Here is an 18,570-nt window from a genome sequence, read left to right as displayed (position 1 = left end):
AGGTTTTTTTCCTTTTCCACCGTATTTATATATGTTACACGTCAGATCTGGGCGCGTGAATTTTGAGATCAGAAGAAAAGTTTTGGTTAGTTGGAGCGTTACTAATTATAGCTCTAATTTGCTACGTTGTGTATGCAGTCCACAATTGTACTGTGGTGAGCTGACCGATTCATCCCTTTGGCCGGTGGAATTTGCTCAATTGCAAATTTCATATATTAATTTCGCAAAATACATACTTTTATTTCTTTTCTTAAATAAGGACAACAATAGTCTCTTCAATTGCTTTCCCTAAGTGACAGCGAAAATTGTGAAATGGTGTTCCAACAATTTTTTGTTCAAACTGCGGCTCTACGACGGCGCAAGATGGTATACCGGCGAGAGCTAGGACGATATTCTTTGATGAATTATATGTATTCGGCTTTCAAAGTAAAAGTGGAGGGCGACTTCTTTGGTCACTCCTAGGAAGAAGAAAAAGCGGGAGGACAGCGAGCGTGAGTGTACTTCTTCATTTGCGCGCGTTTATTGTTTCGTTTCATTTTGCTTTATTTTGTTTTGTTTTTTTCCGTATGTTTGCCTCTAGAAGCTCTCAACACTCTAATTAATGAAGTTTCTTTTCTTTTCCTTTTCAGTCTGACGAACGTAGACTCGCGTCTTCTCGATCTGGAAGTAAGCCAATGTCTGGACGGCATAGCGTGAGAGGAACATGAGATGGAACAAATATGTACTCCGCGTGATCTGGCCCAGGGTGCTTTGCTGTACCATTCGAAACCCTTTCCTGCTCAACTTCCCTCACGTCTTAGCGTCTCAATTAGTGTTAAAGGAAAAGCTGACAGCAAGGACCGATTCGGTCTTGAACACGATGAAGGTGACAAAGGTGAGTGTGTTGAGAGGATGATCGCAGCAAAGATTCCTTGTCCACTGTGGCCACATTCGTACGCCTTATCAAAGTTATTAACATGAGCAAAATATCACGCGATCATACCAAGCACGATAAACTGATAGGCATTTCCGTGCATGCACGCTTCACACTACGATTCGTCGTTACATTTGCGCTCCGAGAGCTCGAAATATATGGTAGATTACTTATCACTGAAACCCAACTTAACAGAGGTATTTCCGGGCTAAAACCTCTGTGATCTTGTGTTTTTGTGCAGACACAGCAGACTGTCTTAACCGCTTGGAAACTGATCCTTCAACAGGAAAACGAGTTGTTTTGCGTGTGCAGATCACTCTCTATGAGGACAGTTGAATTGAAATATTTATATTTCTCTGAGAGTATAGAAAGACATGAATAGTTAGAGTTAGTCTCTTCTCGTTTTCAACTAAGTTAAATATGTATTCTAAGTGGAAGGGGGTAGATTACTAATACGTTAGAGTTAACGGTTCGATAACTGGACTAGTTCTTTAACTTCTGAATTTGTCTTCAACTTTTGAAGTTAAGAAGGTGATTTGGAACATGTTCCTCTCTGCAGGTAATTTTGAGCCCCCTTGGTAACGACTGTGTCTTTATTCTGTTCTAAGATCATTCAAGGGTAAGTCACATCGACACATTTGTTTAAAATGCATCTAAATTTCTGCACGTAATTAACATACTCACCATCGATAAACATTGGGAAGGGTCGCTTAAGTTCGAATCGTTAGGTTAGTTACTCACAGTGAATCTGTTTTGCAATCAGAGCGGCTGTTTCATTTCCGGTAGTTGTTGTGTGCTTCAGTACAGCGATAGCACAAGGGAAGTATTTGAAAACGCAATGTTTTTTTCTTGAAAGCAGAGATTGCCAGACGGAATGGAATCGCATCTCTTGAACGCAATCGAAACTGAAAGTGAAATGTTAGTATGTTTTCAGAATTTCAGAAGCATTTACTTTTTCGCATATGAAATGTTTTTCGGGAATTCATGGTTTTTTATTCTTTTTGAAATTATAATCTCTGGTGGTGTTTATTTGTGAGTTTAGTTTCGAATTATTTCATTGCTACAATGTCACAAATTCAATCGACCGAATCATGGTAATTTAATAATAACTGTGCTGTCGCGAAGAACGTAGTTTTAGGAACTATTTTTGTCAGTCACATTATGTTTTTTGTGATTAAGGGCCTCTTGCTGTTGAAAACTAGCTTGTTCCTTATGGAGAGTTGGGAATCATTCTCAGGTTTCAGTCATTCAAATGCGATGCTTTACACCGGCCTTAGAATGGGCAATTGAACACTGGGAAATAAAATTCTATTATTATTCGCTCTGACAAAGGGCTAACACTCAAGACGTCTGCTAAAATAAACTTTTAAAGCGGTTAATTAACATTATCCACTCGGTTGATAACGCCAAATTACCAAATAAACTAAGACAAATTCAGTCAAAGAATTTCCTCGAGTTGGAAAATCGAACGAAAGTATGTAAACACAAATTAATCCAACGAAGCTATTCAACGACCCCTGAATGATGAGTTTGATTACTGATTTGCATTGTACTAGTTCTTAAACTCCCAGAAGTGATGAATATGGAAGTTTCCCTTTTAATCAGTATCCATACATTATTCAGCAAACATGTAATGAGATTTCTCAAACTTTCAACTTAAACGTTTTATTTTCTTTTACTTTGATTTAAACTATTATAATTAAAATAGTTAGAGGTTATTTTCTTGATCCAACATCAAAACCTCATGACTGATTCACAAGGAAATGTGTAACAGCTGGAGGAGAGAATTAATGGAACAAAATGGAAATCATTTATTGGAGTTTGGTATTGAAACAAGATCAACCAACTTTTCTTCTCGGTTCTTGATTATTGACATAGGCATAATCAAACTACCCGGCAATTTAAATCAACATAAAAGTAGATGCAATTGCACAGTAATGTGACTTTGTACATAGTTGTGAACCCCTTTATCTCCCCTAACTGACCACAACAGAATTTCTCTTTGCAACATCAATATAGTATAAACAGACAGGTGAGGATAGTAAAGAAACATATCACTTAGGGGATTATAGGTGATCCAATACCAAATTCTCCAAACTAACATCTTGAAAATTGTAAAGCAGACAGTAAACAGAATGGGATCTTGGAGTAAAAAATTAATTATTAAAAAATATTTCTCACCAAATACAGTATTTATAAATTGTTTTGATAACTTTACCCTCGCATTACATGTGAAGCTGGTAATCTCAATTTGTGCCAGACTCTCAGTTAGAAAAAAAAGTGGGCCTCCAAATACTTAAGCAACCAGCAGAGAAAGAAAAAAAAATAAGAGGAAAGCGTGCAAGAATTGTTTTTCCAACTGTGTCATGCACTGTTGAAAAACTTTGAATATGTCAACATGTCAAAAGTGTGCTTCAGGATTTTCTCTGAACTGAGTTAATATAACCAAATTACCTTGTTACCCCCACTGACACAGCACCACAGTTTCTTTAGAAACTTTTAGCCTTTAGCTTTTTTGTGCATTTCCACTGTGATCTGGTACATTTTTTGGTGAATTTGGTTATAGCTTGTTCCTGGCCCTCAATTAAGGTACATAGCACTACAGAGTGTATTAAGAAAATGTAACATATGTCTCAGAATGAATTAAGTGCACTGATTGGAACAAGAAACTTGGGAGCACTGAAGTTCTTTTTCTCCGAGTATGCCTTAATTGTTATTCAGTGAATAACATCATCCTGCAAGAGACATCTTTTACAGTTGCAATATTTTGTGTTGGCCCACAATGGTTTCTTGCTTGTACCTTTGTGAAAGCACACTTTTCCCTATAGCAAAGTAATCTGTTGAATTACAAGGCAATAGCCCTTGGAGGGTCATTAAAATATAACTTGACTGTAGACAACAGTGGAAACCGTCTTGAAATTCACGCCAGGTCAGCTGTCTCGAAAAAGTCCCCATTTGGCTACTGCGGTCAAATCAGTGGACATTCCCAAAACAAAATGGCGGCCAGGAGAGAATGCTTTTCCCATGAGCAAATATTAATGAACAAGTTTCTGTGGAAAGTGTGGAAATCGTGGAAGGCGAAGGCTCGGAAGTTAGTTTTGCGGATGTTTTGGAGAGGTCGATAAGTGAATTTAATGTTCTACGGCCTTCCATTCCATATTTTTTGGATTTTAAGGAGGCAGTTTGTCAGTCATTAATGAATGTCTACACAAAAATGGAGTCCATGGTATGGATAGGGCTCTAATGTCTTCCATCCCAGCCTGGCCCATGATCTCATCAGAAGTTCTGATGTGGCTAAATAGGATAGGGAGGCGAATGTCCGCAAACCCAAAGCTTCAAATCCCTGGACCATAGAGGTAAAGCGTGACCTCCCTCAAGAGGTATTTGATATAATGATGAAGTCTGTGCAAGGGGCACCTTCAACATTTGGAGTTTCATTGGAGGAAAGTACAATAAAATACTGCCAAAGAAATCGTCTCCATGATTTTTCGAAGTTTTCTGGCCTCCCTAGGAATGAAGTTGTCAGAAAGCTAAAAAAAGCATTTGGGGAAACGTAAAGGCATTAAGGCAGAGGTGCTTGTGAGCAGGGAGAGGCCTTTTGTACTAGCCTATAATCGCAAGCGAAAGCAGGTAACTCTCACTTGCAATTATGGCTGTTGGAATGAGTTAGGATACAGTTTTCATGGGTAATAACAAATATAAGGCATCAAATTACCTTCTCTTTTTGATTTTATTGTGAAATATACAAACTATTTTTAAGTGTTTTGATACAAATAACTAAAAGTTGATGTATTTGGTGTTCAGTCAATTGGACCTGTTATAGCACGTATGCAATCCCTGTTTCCCCAGTTAAAAACTAAATATGTTATAGAGCACCTGGAGCAAGCTGATACAAGTTTATTTTCTTCTTCTTCGAGAAGTTTTAAGTCTATTACCTTACTTTAGGAACAGTGACTAACACGACAGCTGCGGCTACTCTGGTCACTCTGCACACATATGCAAACCTGCATGTTATCTACTTGTCATTATTTTCTTCACCTAGTTGTATATGTCATCTTATACTGTATTAATTTGAATATAGTGCAAAATAAACTGGGAACTTGCAACTTGGCTGAAGGAGTCATGTACTGTTAACATTTTGTGATAGAATGTAGTGACACAAATTCACCACTGCTTTCTAATATCAGTCATATTTTAATATTCTAATAATACACAGTAACTGAAGGCACTAGGAATCTGTTATTTCTGAGACATCCACTTTGTAGGGCAATAGCTATGTTACTGTATTGTTATGCTATCATTGACAGTGAAACTATAGAAACTTTTAATGGCTATTTTTCTGATAGAATACCATTCACATAGAAAATAGAGACTTTAAACCTTAACAAAATTAGTTTTGTGCAGCCTTTCAACTAGGGGTTGAATTGATCACTGCACACAAAACTTTTCGAAGTCTTTTATAATTACATGTATGTGTTCACTGTTTTCATAGCAACAGCACTGTTATATTTATCATTTTCCTTTAAGCAATCACAAGTGTCTTACCGTAAAGTTAAAAGGAAGTCAAAAACAGGCCTGCACAGACTTCCAGTGTGGTTTTTGTGATTGTGTCACGATATCTAAGCCTCCAAATTATAGTTTTTCTCTTACAGGCATGTCTTTTAGAGATTTACCCCTTTTGTAAGATATGATCAGTGCTTTATGAAGGTCTTTTGTGTCTTGTGTTAAATCACGGCAAAATATCATAAATTAATTTATTTCCCTTCATTTGTTATACAACTGATTTGCTGATTAAAATGCTGAGTTTTCAGTGAATTAAAAAAGGAAACAAGAGTTAATTACAATAACTGCATGCTCTAAAAGCACTCTTTTGGTGACTTCATTTATCAATTCATGCACCTAACTTCACCTTTGTTTGATTGTATTAACACTCTCTGAAACTAGGATAATCCTGCAGCAATTTTTGCTTCTTTCACACTTTTGTGAAACAGTGTCATGAGGTGATCACTACATAAACAGCAGCTCTTATCAGTGGGATCAGCTTTATGTAGTCCACAGTAGCAGTTGGTACTGTCATTAAAAACGCTTTGAGGAATGTAAATATTTTTACTAGGAGTGTAAGAACTAGGTTCATGATGCTATTCAGGTAACCAAACCAACATAATAAATTTATGCCTGAAAATTTCAGCTCATCAATGTTGGTATGTAGTGTTTACACTTAACTTCTGTAAAGCTATATGCTTGGCTTCTCTGCCCTCCATTGTTACAGTTAAAAGACCTTACTTGACCATATTTATCATGGACCTGCCTGGCATGAGCAGGCACAACATGGCCAATGGTCCAGATAGTGGGATTTACCGAGGTAGGTAACAGTAGTGCATTGGCACGATAGTACTCTTTTGCTAATTGCTGAAGTTGCTCAAGATGAGTATCTTCCACTTCAAATCAATTGATGATTGAGCACAAATCCCTCAGTCTTACACCAATATAAGCTAGGGAAAGCAAATTCTGTCTTTGTTTTGGACTGTCACTGTCCTGCCTCAAAAATGTCAGCAACCTTGCAGAGTTGTGACAAAACAACTGTGACTCTTTTCCTGTAAAGCGATACGGCAAATCCCCTTGCTTACCCTGTGTTTCGTCAAACCATTTACAAGCCTTTTTAGCTAGGCGACCAGCCTTCACTTCACATTTAAGTGCAGTGACCAATCTCTCCGAAGAGGTATCCTTTGGAACCTCTGCAAATGTTTTGCATGTTGATGGTATGTAGGACTTACTCACTGCCTCCTTCAACAGCACTTTGAAAAAATACTCCCAAGCATTATTTTTGAGGTGAAGAGGCTCTACATGAGCTTTATCAATTAATTTACCCACCAAAGGAATATATTCTTGACGGCTCTTTTGATGAGCTATAAAATCAGTAACCTTAGACCTCTTGTTTTTTGTCGACAAAAGTTTTCCTTCCAGTGAGGCCTTACAGCCTTAGCATCTTTAAGTCTATTGGCATACTGCCAGGGCTTCCATTTACATGAAGGACTGGAGCCAAATGTCCCCCCTAAATCAGTATAGTCTTTTGTACTTACAGTTGCAAACGTTGAAAAGAATGTAGCAGAATTACTAAGCTCTCCACCAAGCATTGCTAACATTTTCATGTCATTAGGAAGCTCTTCAAAATGAAATGACACATGTAAACCATCAATTTCAAATACACATCCCTCTAGATCCCTAATTTGTTTACATACAAAGTTTATGTACTTTTTCACAACAAGGGAGGTCTCCTCTACATTACCCCCAAAGACTAAAAAATTGTCACTGCTGGATGCCACTCTCTTTCCAACATTAAGAAAGCTGATAAGGAATAAACAAGCAGATTCATTTTTACCTAAAGAACATCCATCCCCCCCAAATGCAATGAGAAACCTACCCTCTGTTTCTCCAAACCATTTTAATGCACCTTTGCGTTTCCCTTGCATGTTCAAATAAAATTTTGCTAGTCGGGGCAAATACTCTCTTAAGTCTCTAAAGCACCCATTAATATTCTCATCATCAATGTCTGTAGAGAATTCTTCTTCAATGGAATAGACCTTTCCCACATCAATCCTCTTAATTTCATTTACAAGAGAATTGTAAGTAAGAAGTTTTGGTATAGGGCAGTTTGACAATAAACTTGATAGCTGTCTTACCCCACCCCCCCCCCACCCCCTCTTAGCATTACTAGACTTCATTGATGATGCTAGCCTCACAGCTTGGTATTTCCTTTACCCCATTACCCCAGATGTATAGTAATTAGCTATGCTACGCAATACATTATCTTTTGAACATTCAAATTCTGCCAACTGTTCTTTTTTACATTGCTTGATGATATAATTTGTAACCTTACTGTTAGATAATATATAATCACCTAGAACACTGGTTTTGCACTTTTTAGATATGATATGGAAGAGACCATCAAGTGCAATTCTTTTATTGGAAATTGTTTCTCCATGAATCTTCATAGCAGCTTCAAATGTTTCTTTACATCTACGCTGTAGTGTCTTAGGTGAGACAGTGTCAGTTGGTGGACACACATGAGTCACTGTTTACAAAAATGAGACTACTGAATATGCCTTGTTATTTTTTCATAGCTTCTAATTCTGAATTCTCAGATAGAATGGTGTTGTACACTTGAGACAATAGCCACATCTAATACTGTAATCCAGAAAGTATCCTTGCAATATACATATTCAAGATTGCATATTATGCTTCAGTTATCATCTCAGCATAAAAATAAGAGAATTATCCAGTATCATAAAGAATACCCTGACTTCTCTTGTTACCGCCTATAATTATTATTTTCAAACAAACATGACATAACAACATACCTTTATTTCACCTTCTGGGGTATGAACTTCTTTTTGTTGACTCTCAGTCAGTCCTTTTTTCTGAAAATATTCCCTAAGCTTAAAAGTCTCCACATTTTACAACTTTAATCTGTTAATAAAATGTCTCAAAAACATTACTGTCAAAACTTGCAGAGCTAAAAGATTCTGTGTTTATGCATGTAGAAATATGCTAATTATATTACAAATCTTAAATTGCATGCAGTACTGTGCATTTTCCTTTTAAGTTTGGTAATTTTGGTTTGCTTGGGCTTCAACAACAAAAATAAGCACGAAAGAGTGTTTACCAGATCAAAACCTGATTTCTCCTCACCTGCACGACTATTCGTATTATGATTGTCTTGGAAGAATTTCTTACTGGTTTGTGTTACAAAGTGAGGCCAATGTGTTTTAATAAAGAGCTGATAAGGGACTAAACAGTGAAACATATAGACTAAATAATCAACGATGGATTTCAAAGACTACCTTTATAATAAGTTAGGGAAATCATACAGTAGCGAGAACGGATTCTAGTGGTATTAATTTCATTTAAACAGAAGGCCGTCATTCTTAATTTCGGCCCCGTGTTTACCTTTTCATCCAGTCTCTGAGCTTTTCGCTGGAGTGTTTTCACCACTTTCGAAAGCTGAGAAAGGCAGTGGCTTTCTCTCTGGCGAACTCCTCCTGCAAGCTTTTCCTTGCCTTATTGTATTGCCCAACAGCAAAGCGGTTATATTGCTTTCGCCTGAGAGGCATATCACTGGTGTTGAAGGTTCGAAAAGTAAGTCTTGATCATTTCAGTACCGGTCTGTTCGTGCTCAAGTCTGACACAACCCACTCATAAAAAAGCAATATTTCTGAAAAAGTAAAACGAAATCCCCAAAACGAAAAACATACGTTTCTAACCGAAGGTTTGTAGTTTCCATTATTGCAACACTTGATGTTATGTTCAGAAGAACGAAAAAGCCTTTTGAAGCTGAAGTTAGCCATTTTTAGAGCAGTTCCTCACGGCTCCATGATAAGGCAAAAGCGAAGACGAAGGAAAATTCACATATTTAACTTTTGCCGTTGAATTTGGTATCAAATTAAAGCTTGCTCTTCGTATTTTTGCAGGATAATGCTTTCAATTCATCCCGCGCTTTCCCAAACAGCAACGCGAGCATTATATATACCATTCCAAACTAGTTTCCAGGGCCATAACTTATGACAACGGCCATATCGCCATCGTTGGCGACATAGCGTGACCAAAGATTGCTGACAGCTGACCCGGCGTGATTCATGAGATACCTAAGTGAAAGATGTGGCTTTGATGTGTAGTTGCTGGGTGATGAAAAAAATTATATGCCTATAGTTTCCCTCCAGTCATTGTCTGGTTACCCCATTAACTCCCATATGTAACATGTAACATACATACATATGTATGTCAGTTGACCACTCCCCATGGGGGCTTTTCAGGGCCAATTCCCACCCGTCCCACCCCAGGGGAGGACATCCATTACACAGTAATCTCGTGCGTGGGAAATTAACGTCTGCTACCTCTAACCCTGCAGGAGACAGGGCCTACGGTTTATTCGTCCTAATCCGAGAAGACTAGAATATCTATCGCTTTATTATAGAATGGTAGCAAATTCTCCTCACTTATTTTAAGACCATGAGTATCGGTCCGGCCGGGACTCGAACCAAATTTACAAATTTACAAACTTTATTCCACGTACATCAGTTAACCTTCTCCACCCGCAAATAGCAAAAGCTAGACGAGGCGGGCAGAGAGGTAAGGTTACAGCAGTCATAACAGATAATATGATAATTGTAAAGTAACTAACTAACTAACTAACTAACTAACCAACTAATAATTGTAAAGTAACTAAGTAAGCTATCTGGATAAATAATTACTGAAAAACAAGCCAGGGTTACAAAATATATAGTCTTACAGAATAGTATTACAATCAAATTTACTCCTAACAGAACCTATCGATTATTAGTACATTGATTCAAGGATACAGAATTTGCCATTTTTTGTAGAAGAATGGGCACTACAACATAATCGTCCTCTGCTTCCATTATCGAGAGCAAAAAGTCATGAAAATTTTTCTTAAAGGCTCCTTTGGAGAGTTGACGAAATTCGTTAGGAATTGCGTTCCAAAGTTTAACTCCAAACCTGGAAAAAGAATCTTGAGTTAGATTCAGTCTTGAAGTTTTAACTTAATAATTTCCAGACGAAGAAAACCTGGTCTCATGCTTGTGCTTTGAATTAGCTTTAGTAAAGAAGTCACAGATGTGAACCCTCGACCTCCCGCTCAACACAATCCGGCGCTCTAATCAATTGAGCTAACCAGGAGGCCGGTTAGCTCAATTGGTTAACAAGTAATTTCTCCAAATAATATCCATATATTGTCCAGCAAACAGTTAATGAGAATTAACTGAAACTTATCACATGTAGGTTGTTATCTTGATCCAACACCAAATTCTTGAAACTAATTTACATGGAAATCTGTAGCAGCTAGAGAGGAGAAATAACAAGCAGATTTTGGGACTTGAAGGGTTTAATATATAATGCAGAAAGACTACATTGATTTTATAGTTGCCTGCGATCTCATACATACCTGTATGTCAGATAGGATAATTTGTAATGCAGTTTGGTGTGAATAGAACTTCTTTTTTCGCTGAAGGTATGTCTAATTTTTATTCTTTTGCTTGCCAACCAAAAATCCAGGTTGGTATTCAGTAGATCACAATATGATCAGTCATGGATAACATTTTCTGTGCTCTTGGGTGCATTTCAAACCTGCATTGTCTGCTTTATCCCTATTTTCAAAACTTTAAATTTGCCGGGATAAAGTTGCAATTTACGAAAAAACATGTGCCTGAGAATGTGTATATAATAAATTGTATTATATATTTAAAAAAGCGGTGTTACATAATGTTAACAAGACGTCCCTCCAAGTAACCCTAAAGTCAGGTTTTATATATTTGTTACTTTCATGCGCAGTTTGCACTGGGCAAACTGCAATACAACTTTTCATGGTTGTACTGAGTTCTGTAATGAGTTGTGACAAACTTTAAAAACTAGGGCTTTCGTTTCTACTTTTGCTCATGGTTTGTATTTTGTAAACCGGAATAGAAATATTGGTCAGTGATGTTATATGATCAAACGTCTCTACTGAGAGTTGTTTCACGAGATAAGACAACCACCATGATTTCAAGCATTTTCCATTTTCAGGGGTCAAGCTTTCAAAATATATTTTGGGTGTGGCATTTACTAATTTTGCTTAATATTGATTTGTATGCTTGACAGTCTTTTTTGGTGAGGTTATTTTCATGGCTGTCGCCTCTTCGTCATTTACATCTTCAAAAGAGACAACCAACTATGCCAGGCTGTGCCGCCTCCTGGTAGATGTTGGCTCTCAGGTGCTGAGGTCCACCTTTGACAAAATACATCCACCTGCGACTCTACCCACGGTTTTGGGAAAAACGTCTGTGCACTATACAACATTGCAATCATTGTACAAAGGGAAGAAAAAAGTGCTGAATCCTACTCAATGGGGGAAGCTGTATCCTGCTCATTCGCCTGTGTCATCTGCAACCTTCGACATTACACTTCTGACAGTGCTGCTCAGAAATGTCTGTGGCTTGAGCTCTCCTGCCACTGGTTGGGATCATCTTCCCCCAGCTGCAAACACAAGCATCGCAGATGACATCGCCAGAGTGAAGTATTACAGGAACACGGTGTACGGCCATGCCTCTCAAGCCTCTGTGGATGACATTAGTTTCAGTGCTTATTGGCAGGAAATACGAGAAGCTTTGGTAAGACTCGGAGGAGCTCATTTTCGGACAGATATAGACAATCTTGAGCACGACTGCATGGATCCGGATATCGAAGAGCATTATCGTGAACTGATGAAACAGTGGAAGAAAGACGACAACAGCATCAAGGAAAGACTTGAAGAGATGGAAGGTAAGATGAATACTTTTTAATTTCTTGTAGAAGAAGCGGGCCTCAAAAAGTGTTCGGTGTAGTTTGGAGCTTGTGAACAAATAATTGAAACATTAATAGCTACATGCCAACTTCTTCAGCACTTACTATGTTGGCTGTTATAGCGATTAATAGAGGAGTTCACTATCTGACTGATCGTATGCTTTGAAACTCGTGCTTTACTCAGCGCATGTGAGAGTCTGTCTGTATGCTATGTCCAGCCGAAGGAGACCCAAATAGCTAATAACGGCTTATTGCTTGCCTCCTGGAAATCCCATTTCCTGATTAGAAACTAAATTTATCTCATAAAAAGTGGCACACAAGGCGCAGTGAGGTAGGTCGCTGATCTTTACGTCACTCAAGCATCTGTCCTCCAATAACTGATCAGAAGTAATAACCATTGTAATACATGTATGATTAGCTTATTATATAAATTCGAGTTACAAGCGAACTATTAGACCACATGGGAATAAAATCTCCGAAACTAATTGAATCATCTTAAACATAAAGTTCGAGATCAAGAAGCATCAAATAAGCAAACTATGAGGTAAGAGACTCGCGGGATGCTCGCGAGAGTGATCACTTAGTCCTACCAAGGCAAGTAATTCTTTTTATGGAGGAATTTTTTCACCAAGATCTGTCGTTCTTCGAGAATGATACTTTTTGAAAGCAAAATTATTAATGGTAAGAATCAGGATGGGAAATTTCAGGAAGTGAAGCTGACTCAAACAGATTCATTTGATAGCCCAAAGTGCAAATCATTTTACGAAATTCTCCTCCGAATATTAACCTCTTTTATTCCTGAGCGCTACTTTGTTACTAATTGTGAACAACATTTATGATACACCGCTTCGATTTATTTTTACGCAAAGGAAAGCTTCATCTTCCCTATCTGCATTTACTTTTGAATTTGTAGAAGGCATCAAACAGTCATTAGAGCAAATGAAAGGGGAAATAGAGACCAAACTTACAAGGGTGGAGATTGAAATGAGGGAGTTTAAGGAAAAACTGGGAAGGCAGGCAGGCTCAGCTCAGGAATACAAAAATAGAGGTAAGTTTTCGAAATGGGCTCCTATTAAAGAAAAAAACTCACATGTAGTGATTGGTGATCAGTTGTAGTCTATCTCAGGCCGGAAAAATGCCATGTAGGCGACAGCGTTGTTTCATTGTCGCAAAATGTTTTTGGAAAATTTATAACTTTTCAAGGGAAGTCGATCATCATGATCATAAATTGTGACTGAAATCCTAATAGTGACAGTTTCCCACAAAAAAAATCGGAATCTTTAAACACATCGATTAATCTATCAGCAATTCATCGCAAATTCGAACCACAGTCCTAAACTATCCAAAAATTTATTTGATACCAACTTACAAGATGAAAAATCCAACCCGCAGACGAAATATGCTTTATCCCGTGGGTTTTTAAATGTGAATATGCAAAGCATAGGGACGAAAAGGATAGGAACTTGATTTGAAAATTGCGTTGCTTTTGCACGGCCCTATAGAAGTCTGGGAAGAGCATGTCTCAGTTAAGATGGTGGACCGATTCTTGAATTTAGAGAGGACTTCTAAGGCGGATAACAATAATAATAATAACAATAATAATAATAATAATAATAATAATAATAATAATAACAATAATAACATATTTTTGCAGGATGGCCAATTCAGTTATAAAAAACTGCTATCAACATGGGTCCTGCGGAAAAAAAAAGGAAGTGTTTAAAAATTCCAGAAGCCGCATACACAATCTAAGAACCTATATATGAAAAGAGATAGGAAGACTAGAGCTGGATTTATACATATTCATTAAATATATCGGCCCCTTTATAAAAAAAATGCTCTTTTGGTTGATTCTAATTTAACCCTGTCATTTGGAATGTAGGATTGTTGGCTTTTACTACCATTGTATTATATTCTAATTTTATTTAGTAGATCCACCAGTTTCACCTAGAATCCCTTTGATTTAATTTAGACGTTTTTGATCCAATTGAGCTAATCGATGGAATTCGTCAACTGTACAAAACTCGCGAGGGATGGCTTTCACCGTTTCCATGGTGTGAAGAGTTCCAGTTTTTTGTGGGTGATATTTTTACAAGGCTCAAAGTTGTCAGAAGAAAGAAAACGAGAGGAGAAGTCACTGACAAAATCATCACCATGTCGTCTCTCTTGAATCCGCACGAAGAGTGTTCAGAACCAAGAACCGTGCTAATCGAAGGAAATCCTGGCATGGGTAAAACTACTTACTGTAAAAAGTACGTTTACGATTGGGCTACAAAAAAGCAGAACCCTCGGGATTGCATCTCAAGTATCAAAACAGTGCTGCTCCTTAAATGTCGTGATATCAAGTCCGACATCTGGGAAGCCATTGATGACCAACTTCTCCCTCAAGATCTAGAGGAAGGAGCGAAAGAGCAATTCTTCCAGTTTATACGTGAGAACCAATCCAACGTTTTATTGATATTAGATGGACTGGATGAGTTACCCTCCAGTAAAGTGCCATTGATTTCTGAAGTAATTGCGGGAAGACTGCTTCCGAAGTGTTACATAGTGGTAACTGCACGACACGAAACTGGAGTAAAGGTAAGAAAATGCTGTGACACCTTGCTTGAGGTGGAAGGCTTTACTGAAGCACAAGCCAGAAAATTTATCGCCAAGTATTTCAAGGAAGAGTCGGAATTGGCTGAAAAGCTCTCGGCACGAATATCACGCGATGAGAACCTTAAAGAAATGTGTGCAAATCCATTGAACACGGCGCTGCTTTGCCTTTTGTGTGAAGAATTCGGTGGTACCCTTCCAGAAAATAGAACCAAGCTCTATTTAAATATGATTGAATGTGTCTTGAGAAGATATCGAAAAAAGACAGAACTACCTGATACCAAAGGAGATCTTACAAACCTTTACAAATCGCAGTTGAAAACCCTTGGATTGATAGCACTAAATGGTTTGAATGATGACAAGTTGGATTTTGAGGAGAATGAACTAGGAGAGTGTGCAAGTGATATAGCTGCTTTAGGATTTCTGTCTGTTCATCATGGAGGTAGTAAACTAAAGCCGAGTCTGCATTATGCATTTCTACACAAAAGCTTTCAAGAATGCTTTGCAGCGTTCTATATCTATTGTGAGCTTCGAGATGGACGAATTAAACCTGAGCAGTTAGTAACGGATGACAGATATTTCAGCAACCTGAAACAGGTGCTTTTGTTTTCATGTGGCATTTTAGCAGAACACTCCACAGAACAAGCTGCGGCTCTTGTTGCGAATATAGGGAATCAGTTCGAGAATGTAAGAAAATATAACGTTTTTCCCGTCCAAGTTGTATTGGAGGCCATCAACGAATGTAAACGGGAAAATGGGGATTTTCATCTGCAGCTAGCAAGACGTTTTGGATCTAGTGTTCAATTTGGACGTGTTGATTTGCGTATGGCTACTCTCAGAAAGGAACTCGTAGTTATACTCTGTGAGGCTATTAAAAATAGCAAATCTGTGACTGCCTTAAACTTGTCTGACAATGGTATCAATGAATCAGGCGCCACATGCATTGCTGATGCAATCAAGGTTATTGACAGTGTGTCCAGTTTGGATTTGTCACGCAATTGTTTAACAGATATCGGTGCGATTTCAATTGCTGAGGCAATGAAAGATAACACGACCGTGACCGAGTTGAATTTGTCCGGCAATGGGATCAGTTATTTAGGTACTACATCTATTGCTGAGGCCATGAAAGTTAACAAGACTCTGAGCCATTTGTCGTTTTGGGGCAACGGTTTTGGTGATGCAGGTGCTACGTCTATTGCCGAGGCCATCGAAGTCACTGGGACTTTAATAAGTTTAGATCTGTCCCGTAGTGGGTTTAGTGCTTCCGGTGCTGCATCTATTGCTAAGGCAATAAAAGTCAACGAGACTCTGACTATATTGGATTTGTCGTTCAATCGTATTAGTGATGACGGAGTTAAAACTCTTGTTGAGGCAATCAAAGTTAATAAAACACTGACCAAGTTAAATTTCGCGGATAATGGAATCAGTGATGCTGGCGCTGCATCTATAGCTGAGGCAATAAAATTGAATAAAACCCTAATTGACTTAAATTTGTCCACCAATGATATCCGTTCTGTCGGTGGCACGTTTCTTTCCGAGGCAATCAAGGTCAATGAGACTTTGAACAATTTGGATTTATCGTCCAATAGCATCAATGATGCCGGTGCAACATCTATTGCTGAGTCAATTAAGGTCAACAGGTCTCTGACCTCTTTGAGAATGTGGCGAAATGGCATTTGTGTTGCTGGTGCTAATTCTATTGCAGAGGCAGTCAAAGTCAACAAGTCTCTGACCTCTTTGAGCATATGGAAAAATAGTATTGGTGATGCTGGTGCTATATCTATTGCAGAGGCAATCAAAATTAACAAAACTCTGACAAATTTGGATTTGTCGAATAACGATGTAGGTGAGGCTGGTGCCTCTTCTATTGCTGAAGCAATTAAAGTCGAAGGTGCTTTGAACCACTTAGACTTGTCGTACAATGATATTGGTGATGGCGGCACTACATCTATTGCTAAGGGGATTAAAGTCAATAAGACTCTGACACATTTGGATTTGTCACAAAATCGTATTAGTGATGCTGGTGCTTCATCTATTGCCGAGGCGATTAAAGTCAATAAGACTCTGACCACTTTGAATTTGTCATACAATCGTATTAATGATGCTGGTGCTTCTTTTATTGCTGAGGCTCTCAAAGTTAACAAGACTCTGACCACTTTGAGTTTATCTGGGAATCAGATCAGTGATGCCGGTGCAACACTATTGCTGAGGGATTCAAAGTCAGAAAGAGTGGCCAGTATATATGTGTTATGAACTTTTAATGATGTAAGTGACACCATTACTACATTTCTTGCTAAGGCAACCAAAGTCAACAAGTCTCTTACCCAAGTGTATTTATCCCAAACTTCTACAGAATTCTGAACATTGTCGCGCCTTGTGTTCAGTAGATTGTTTCCATATCTTAGATCACGCCTCTACGAGTTTCCAACTGAAGATAAAAGAAGCTATTCACATTCAAAGAGAACAACCTTTGAATCAACAATTACATCATGTAAATCTAAAGGTATCCTTATAATTTTAGCATTGTCACGTTTTCTGTTGTTACTAGCTTAATTAGCATGGACTTATAAATTCAACTTGTGACGCTTTGTTAATCAACTGAAGATGACAGAGGTTTCTGTAGAAACATGTCTTTTAAACTCAAAAGTTTTGTCGTTTTCTTTATATTTATAACGATCATAGATATTACACATCTCTCGGAGACCCTTTCGGCGCTATGACCTTTCATTCGCAAGGGAGTTCTGGGGACCGTCAATTTCGACTTCATGCTCATCTTCAACATGGCGCTTTTCATTTAGGGACCTGTCATGATTTATCGCCCAGGAAAGGAAGGGGGGAGGTTTTGAAGGATTTTGGTTGTGTCACGACTAATTTTACCTTTTCTCTCCCTACAGACCCGTAAAATTCTCGTGATTCTCCCTCCGTGGCAGTTAATGGCATGTAATTTTCCGAAAACCCCCTTTATACTTTGTTAGCGACGACTAATTCCTCTCTGTTCCCCTAGAAAGCCATACGATCCCACCCCTTCCTCCCTCCCCCCAAAAAAATCATTCGATGCCCTAACGCGATGAGTAATGACTAGTCTCCAAAACTAAAATGTTTAATTTGGAACTTCTGAAGATAGGAGACTGGGAAAGAAGGAAATGTGAGAGCAAAGAAAACAGAGGAAAAGATGTCGAAACTCGAAAAATCCTTGCCCCTCAGTTAAGCTACTCCTATCCCCTTCCCCTTCAGAGAAAACACAGTAAAGAAAGCTGACTTTTGGAAAGCCATCTCGATCAAACCTAATGAATTTTTGATAAATTTATAGGTTTCAAAAATATAATTGGCTCCAAAGTTTTTAAATAGCTCCTATCCTTGTTAACCTTTAACCCTTTTACTTTTTAAGTGTAACGCTATTCCTGTCGTTCAGTTTGCGCTACGCATCACGTGATGCTATCGACCACATGTGGGACCTTTTTCGAGCTCCGTGTGGAGCGGAATGTTTGAAGCAAGAGTTTTTCGTTCAGAACCCCGAATAACCCTACAGTCTTCGACGGTCCTGTAAGGTTCTAGGTCTCGGTAAAACTTATTTGGAATCTCTAGCACAGTTTTGTTGCCGATCTTGTGTGTCACTCTCGAACAAATGGACCTGACAAGTCGGATCGTGTTAGATGTATGGTTTATTCGAACATCAGTTTTCCTCGAACTCTTTTCCATCTTCATAGGCGGTCGCCACATTAACATCAATA

At 38.3% G+C, this 18,570-nt stretch overlaps 1 protein-coding gene and 2 pseudogenes across 1 annotated transcript; 2 read left to right on the top strand and 1 right to left on the bottom strand.

Annotated features, from left to right (window-relative positions):
* Positions 1-205: 205 nt before the first annotated feature.
* LOC111325541 (uncharacterized) lies at positions 206-17,415 on the top strand. Its single transcript, XM_088728057.1, has 5 exons — positions 206-874; positions 1,473-1,532; positions 11,564-12,223; positions 13,158-13,292; positions 14,217-17,415. The coding sequence occupies exons 3-5, from the start codon at positions 11,587-11,589 to the stop codon at positions 17,090-17,092; spliced, it is 3,648 nt and encodes a 1,215-aa protein (XP_088584183.1). The 5' UTR covers positions 206-874; positions 1,473-1,532; positions 11,564-11,586; the 3' UTR covers positions 17,093-17,415.
* Positions 1,539-5,023, top strand: LOC148726541 (uncharacterized; annotated as a pseudogene).
* LOC148726540 (uncharacterized) lies at positions 5,172-7,600 on the bottom strand (annotated as a pseudogene).
* Positions 17,416-18,570: the final 1,155 nt, after the last annotated feature.

This window comes from Stylophora pistillata, chromosome 7 (assembly GCF_964205215.1).
Source record: "Stylophora pistillata chromosome 7, jaStyPist1.2, whole genome shotgun sequence".
Classification (NCBI taxonomy): domain Eukaryota; kingdom Metazoa; phylum Cnidaria; class Anthozoa; order Scleractinia; family Pocilloporidae; genus Stylophora; species Stylophora pistillata.
Note: the sequence above shows the minus strand (reverse complement) of the source record. Positions and strands in the feature narration are given on the sequence as shown.

What these genes read in the sequence shown, in the direction of transcription:
- LOC111325541 (XM_088728057.1), top strand. Translation starts at nt 11,587, where the DNA reads ATGGCTGTCGCCTCTTCGTCATTTACATCTTCAAAAGAGACAACCAAC. An exon ending in AAGACTTGAAGAGATGGAAG is followed by an intron (nt 12,224 to 13,157) that starts GTAAGATGAATA and finishes TTGAATTTGTAG; the next exon opens with AAGGCATCAAACAGTCATTA. An exon ending in TCAGGAATACAAAAATAGAG is followed by an intron (nt 13,293 to 14,216) that starts GTAAGTTTTCGA and finishes GATTTAATTTAG; the next exon opens with ACGTTTTTGATCCAATTGAG.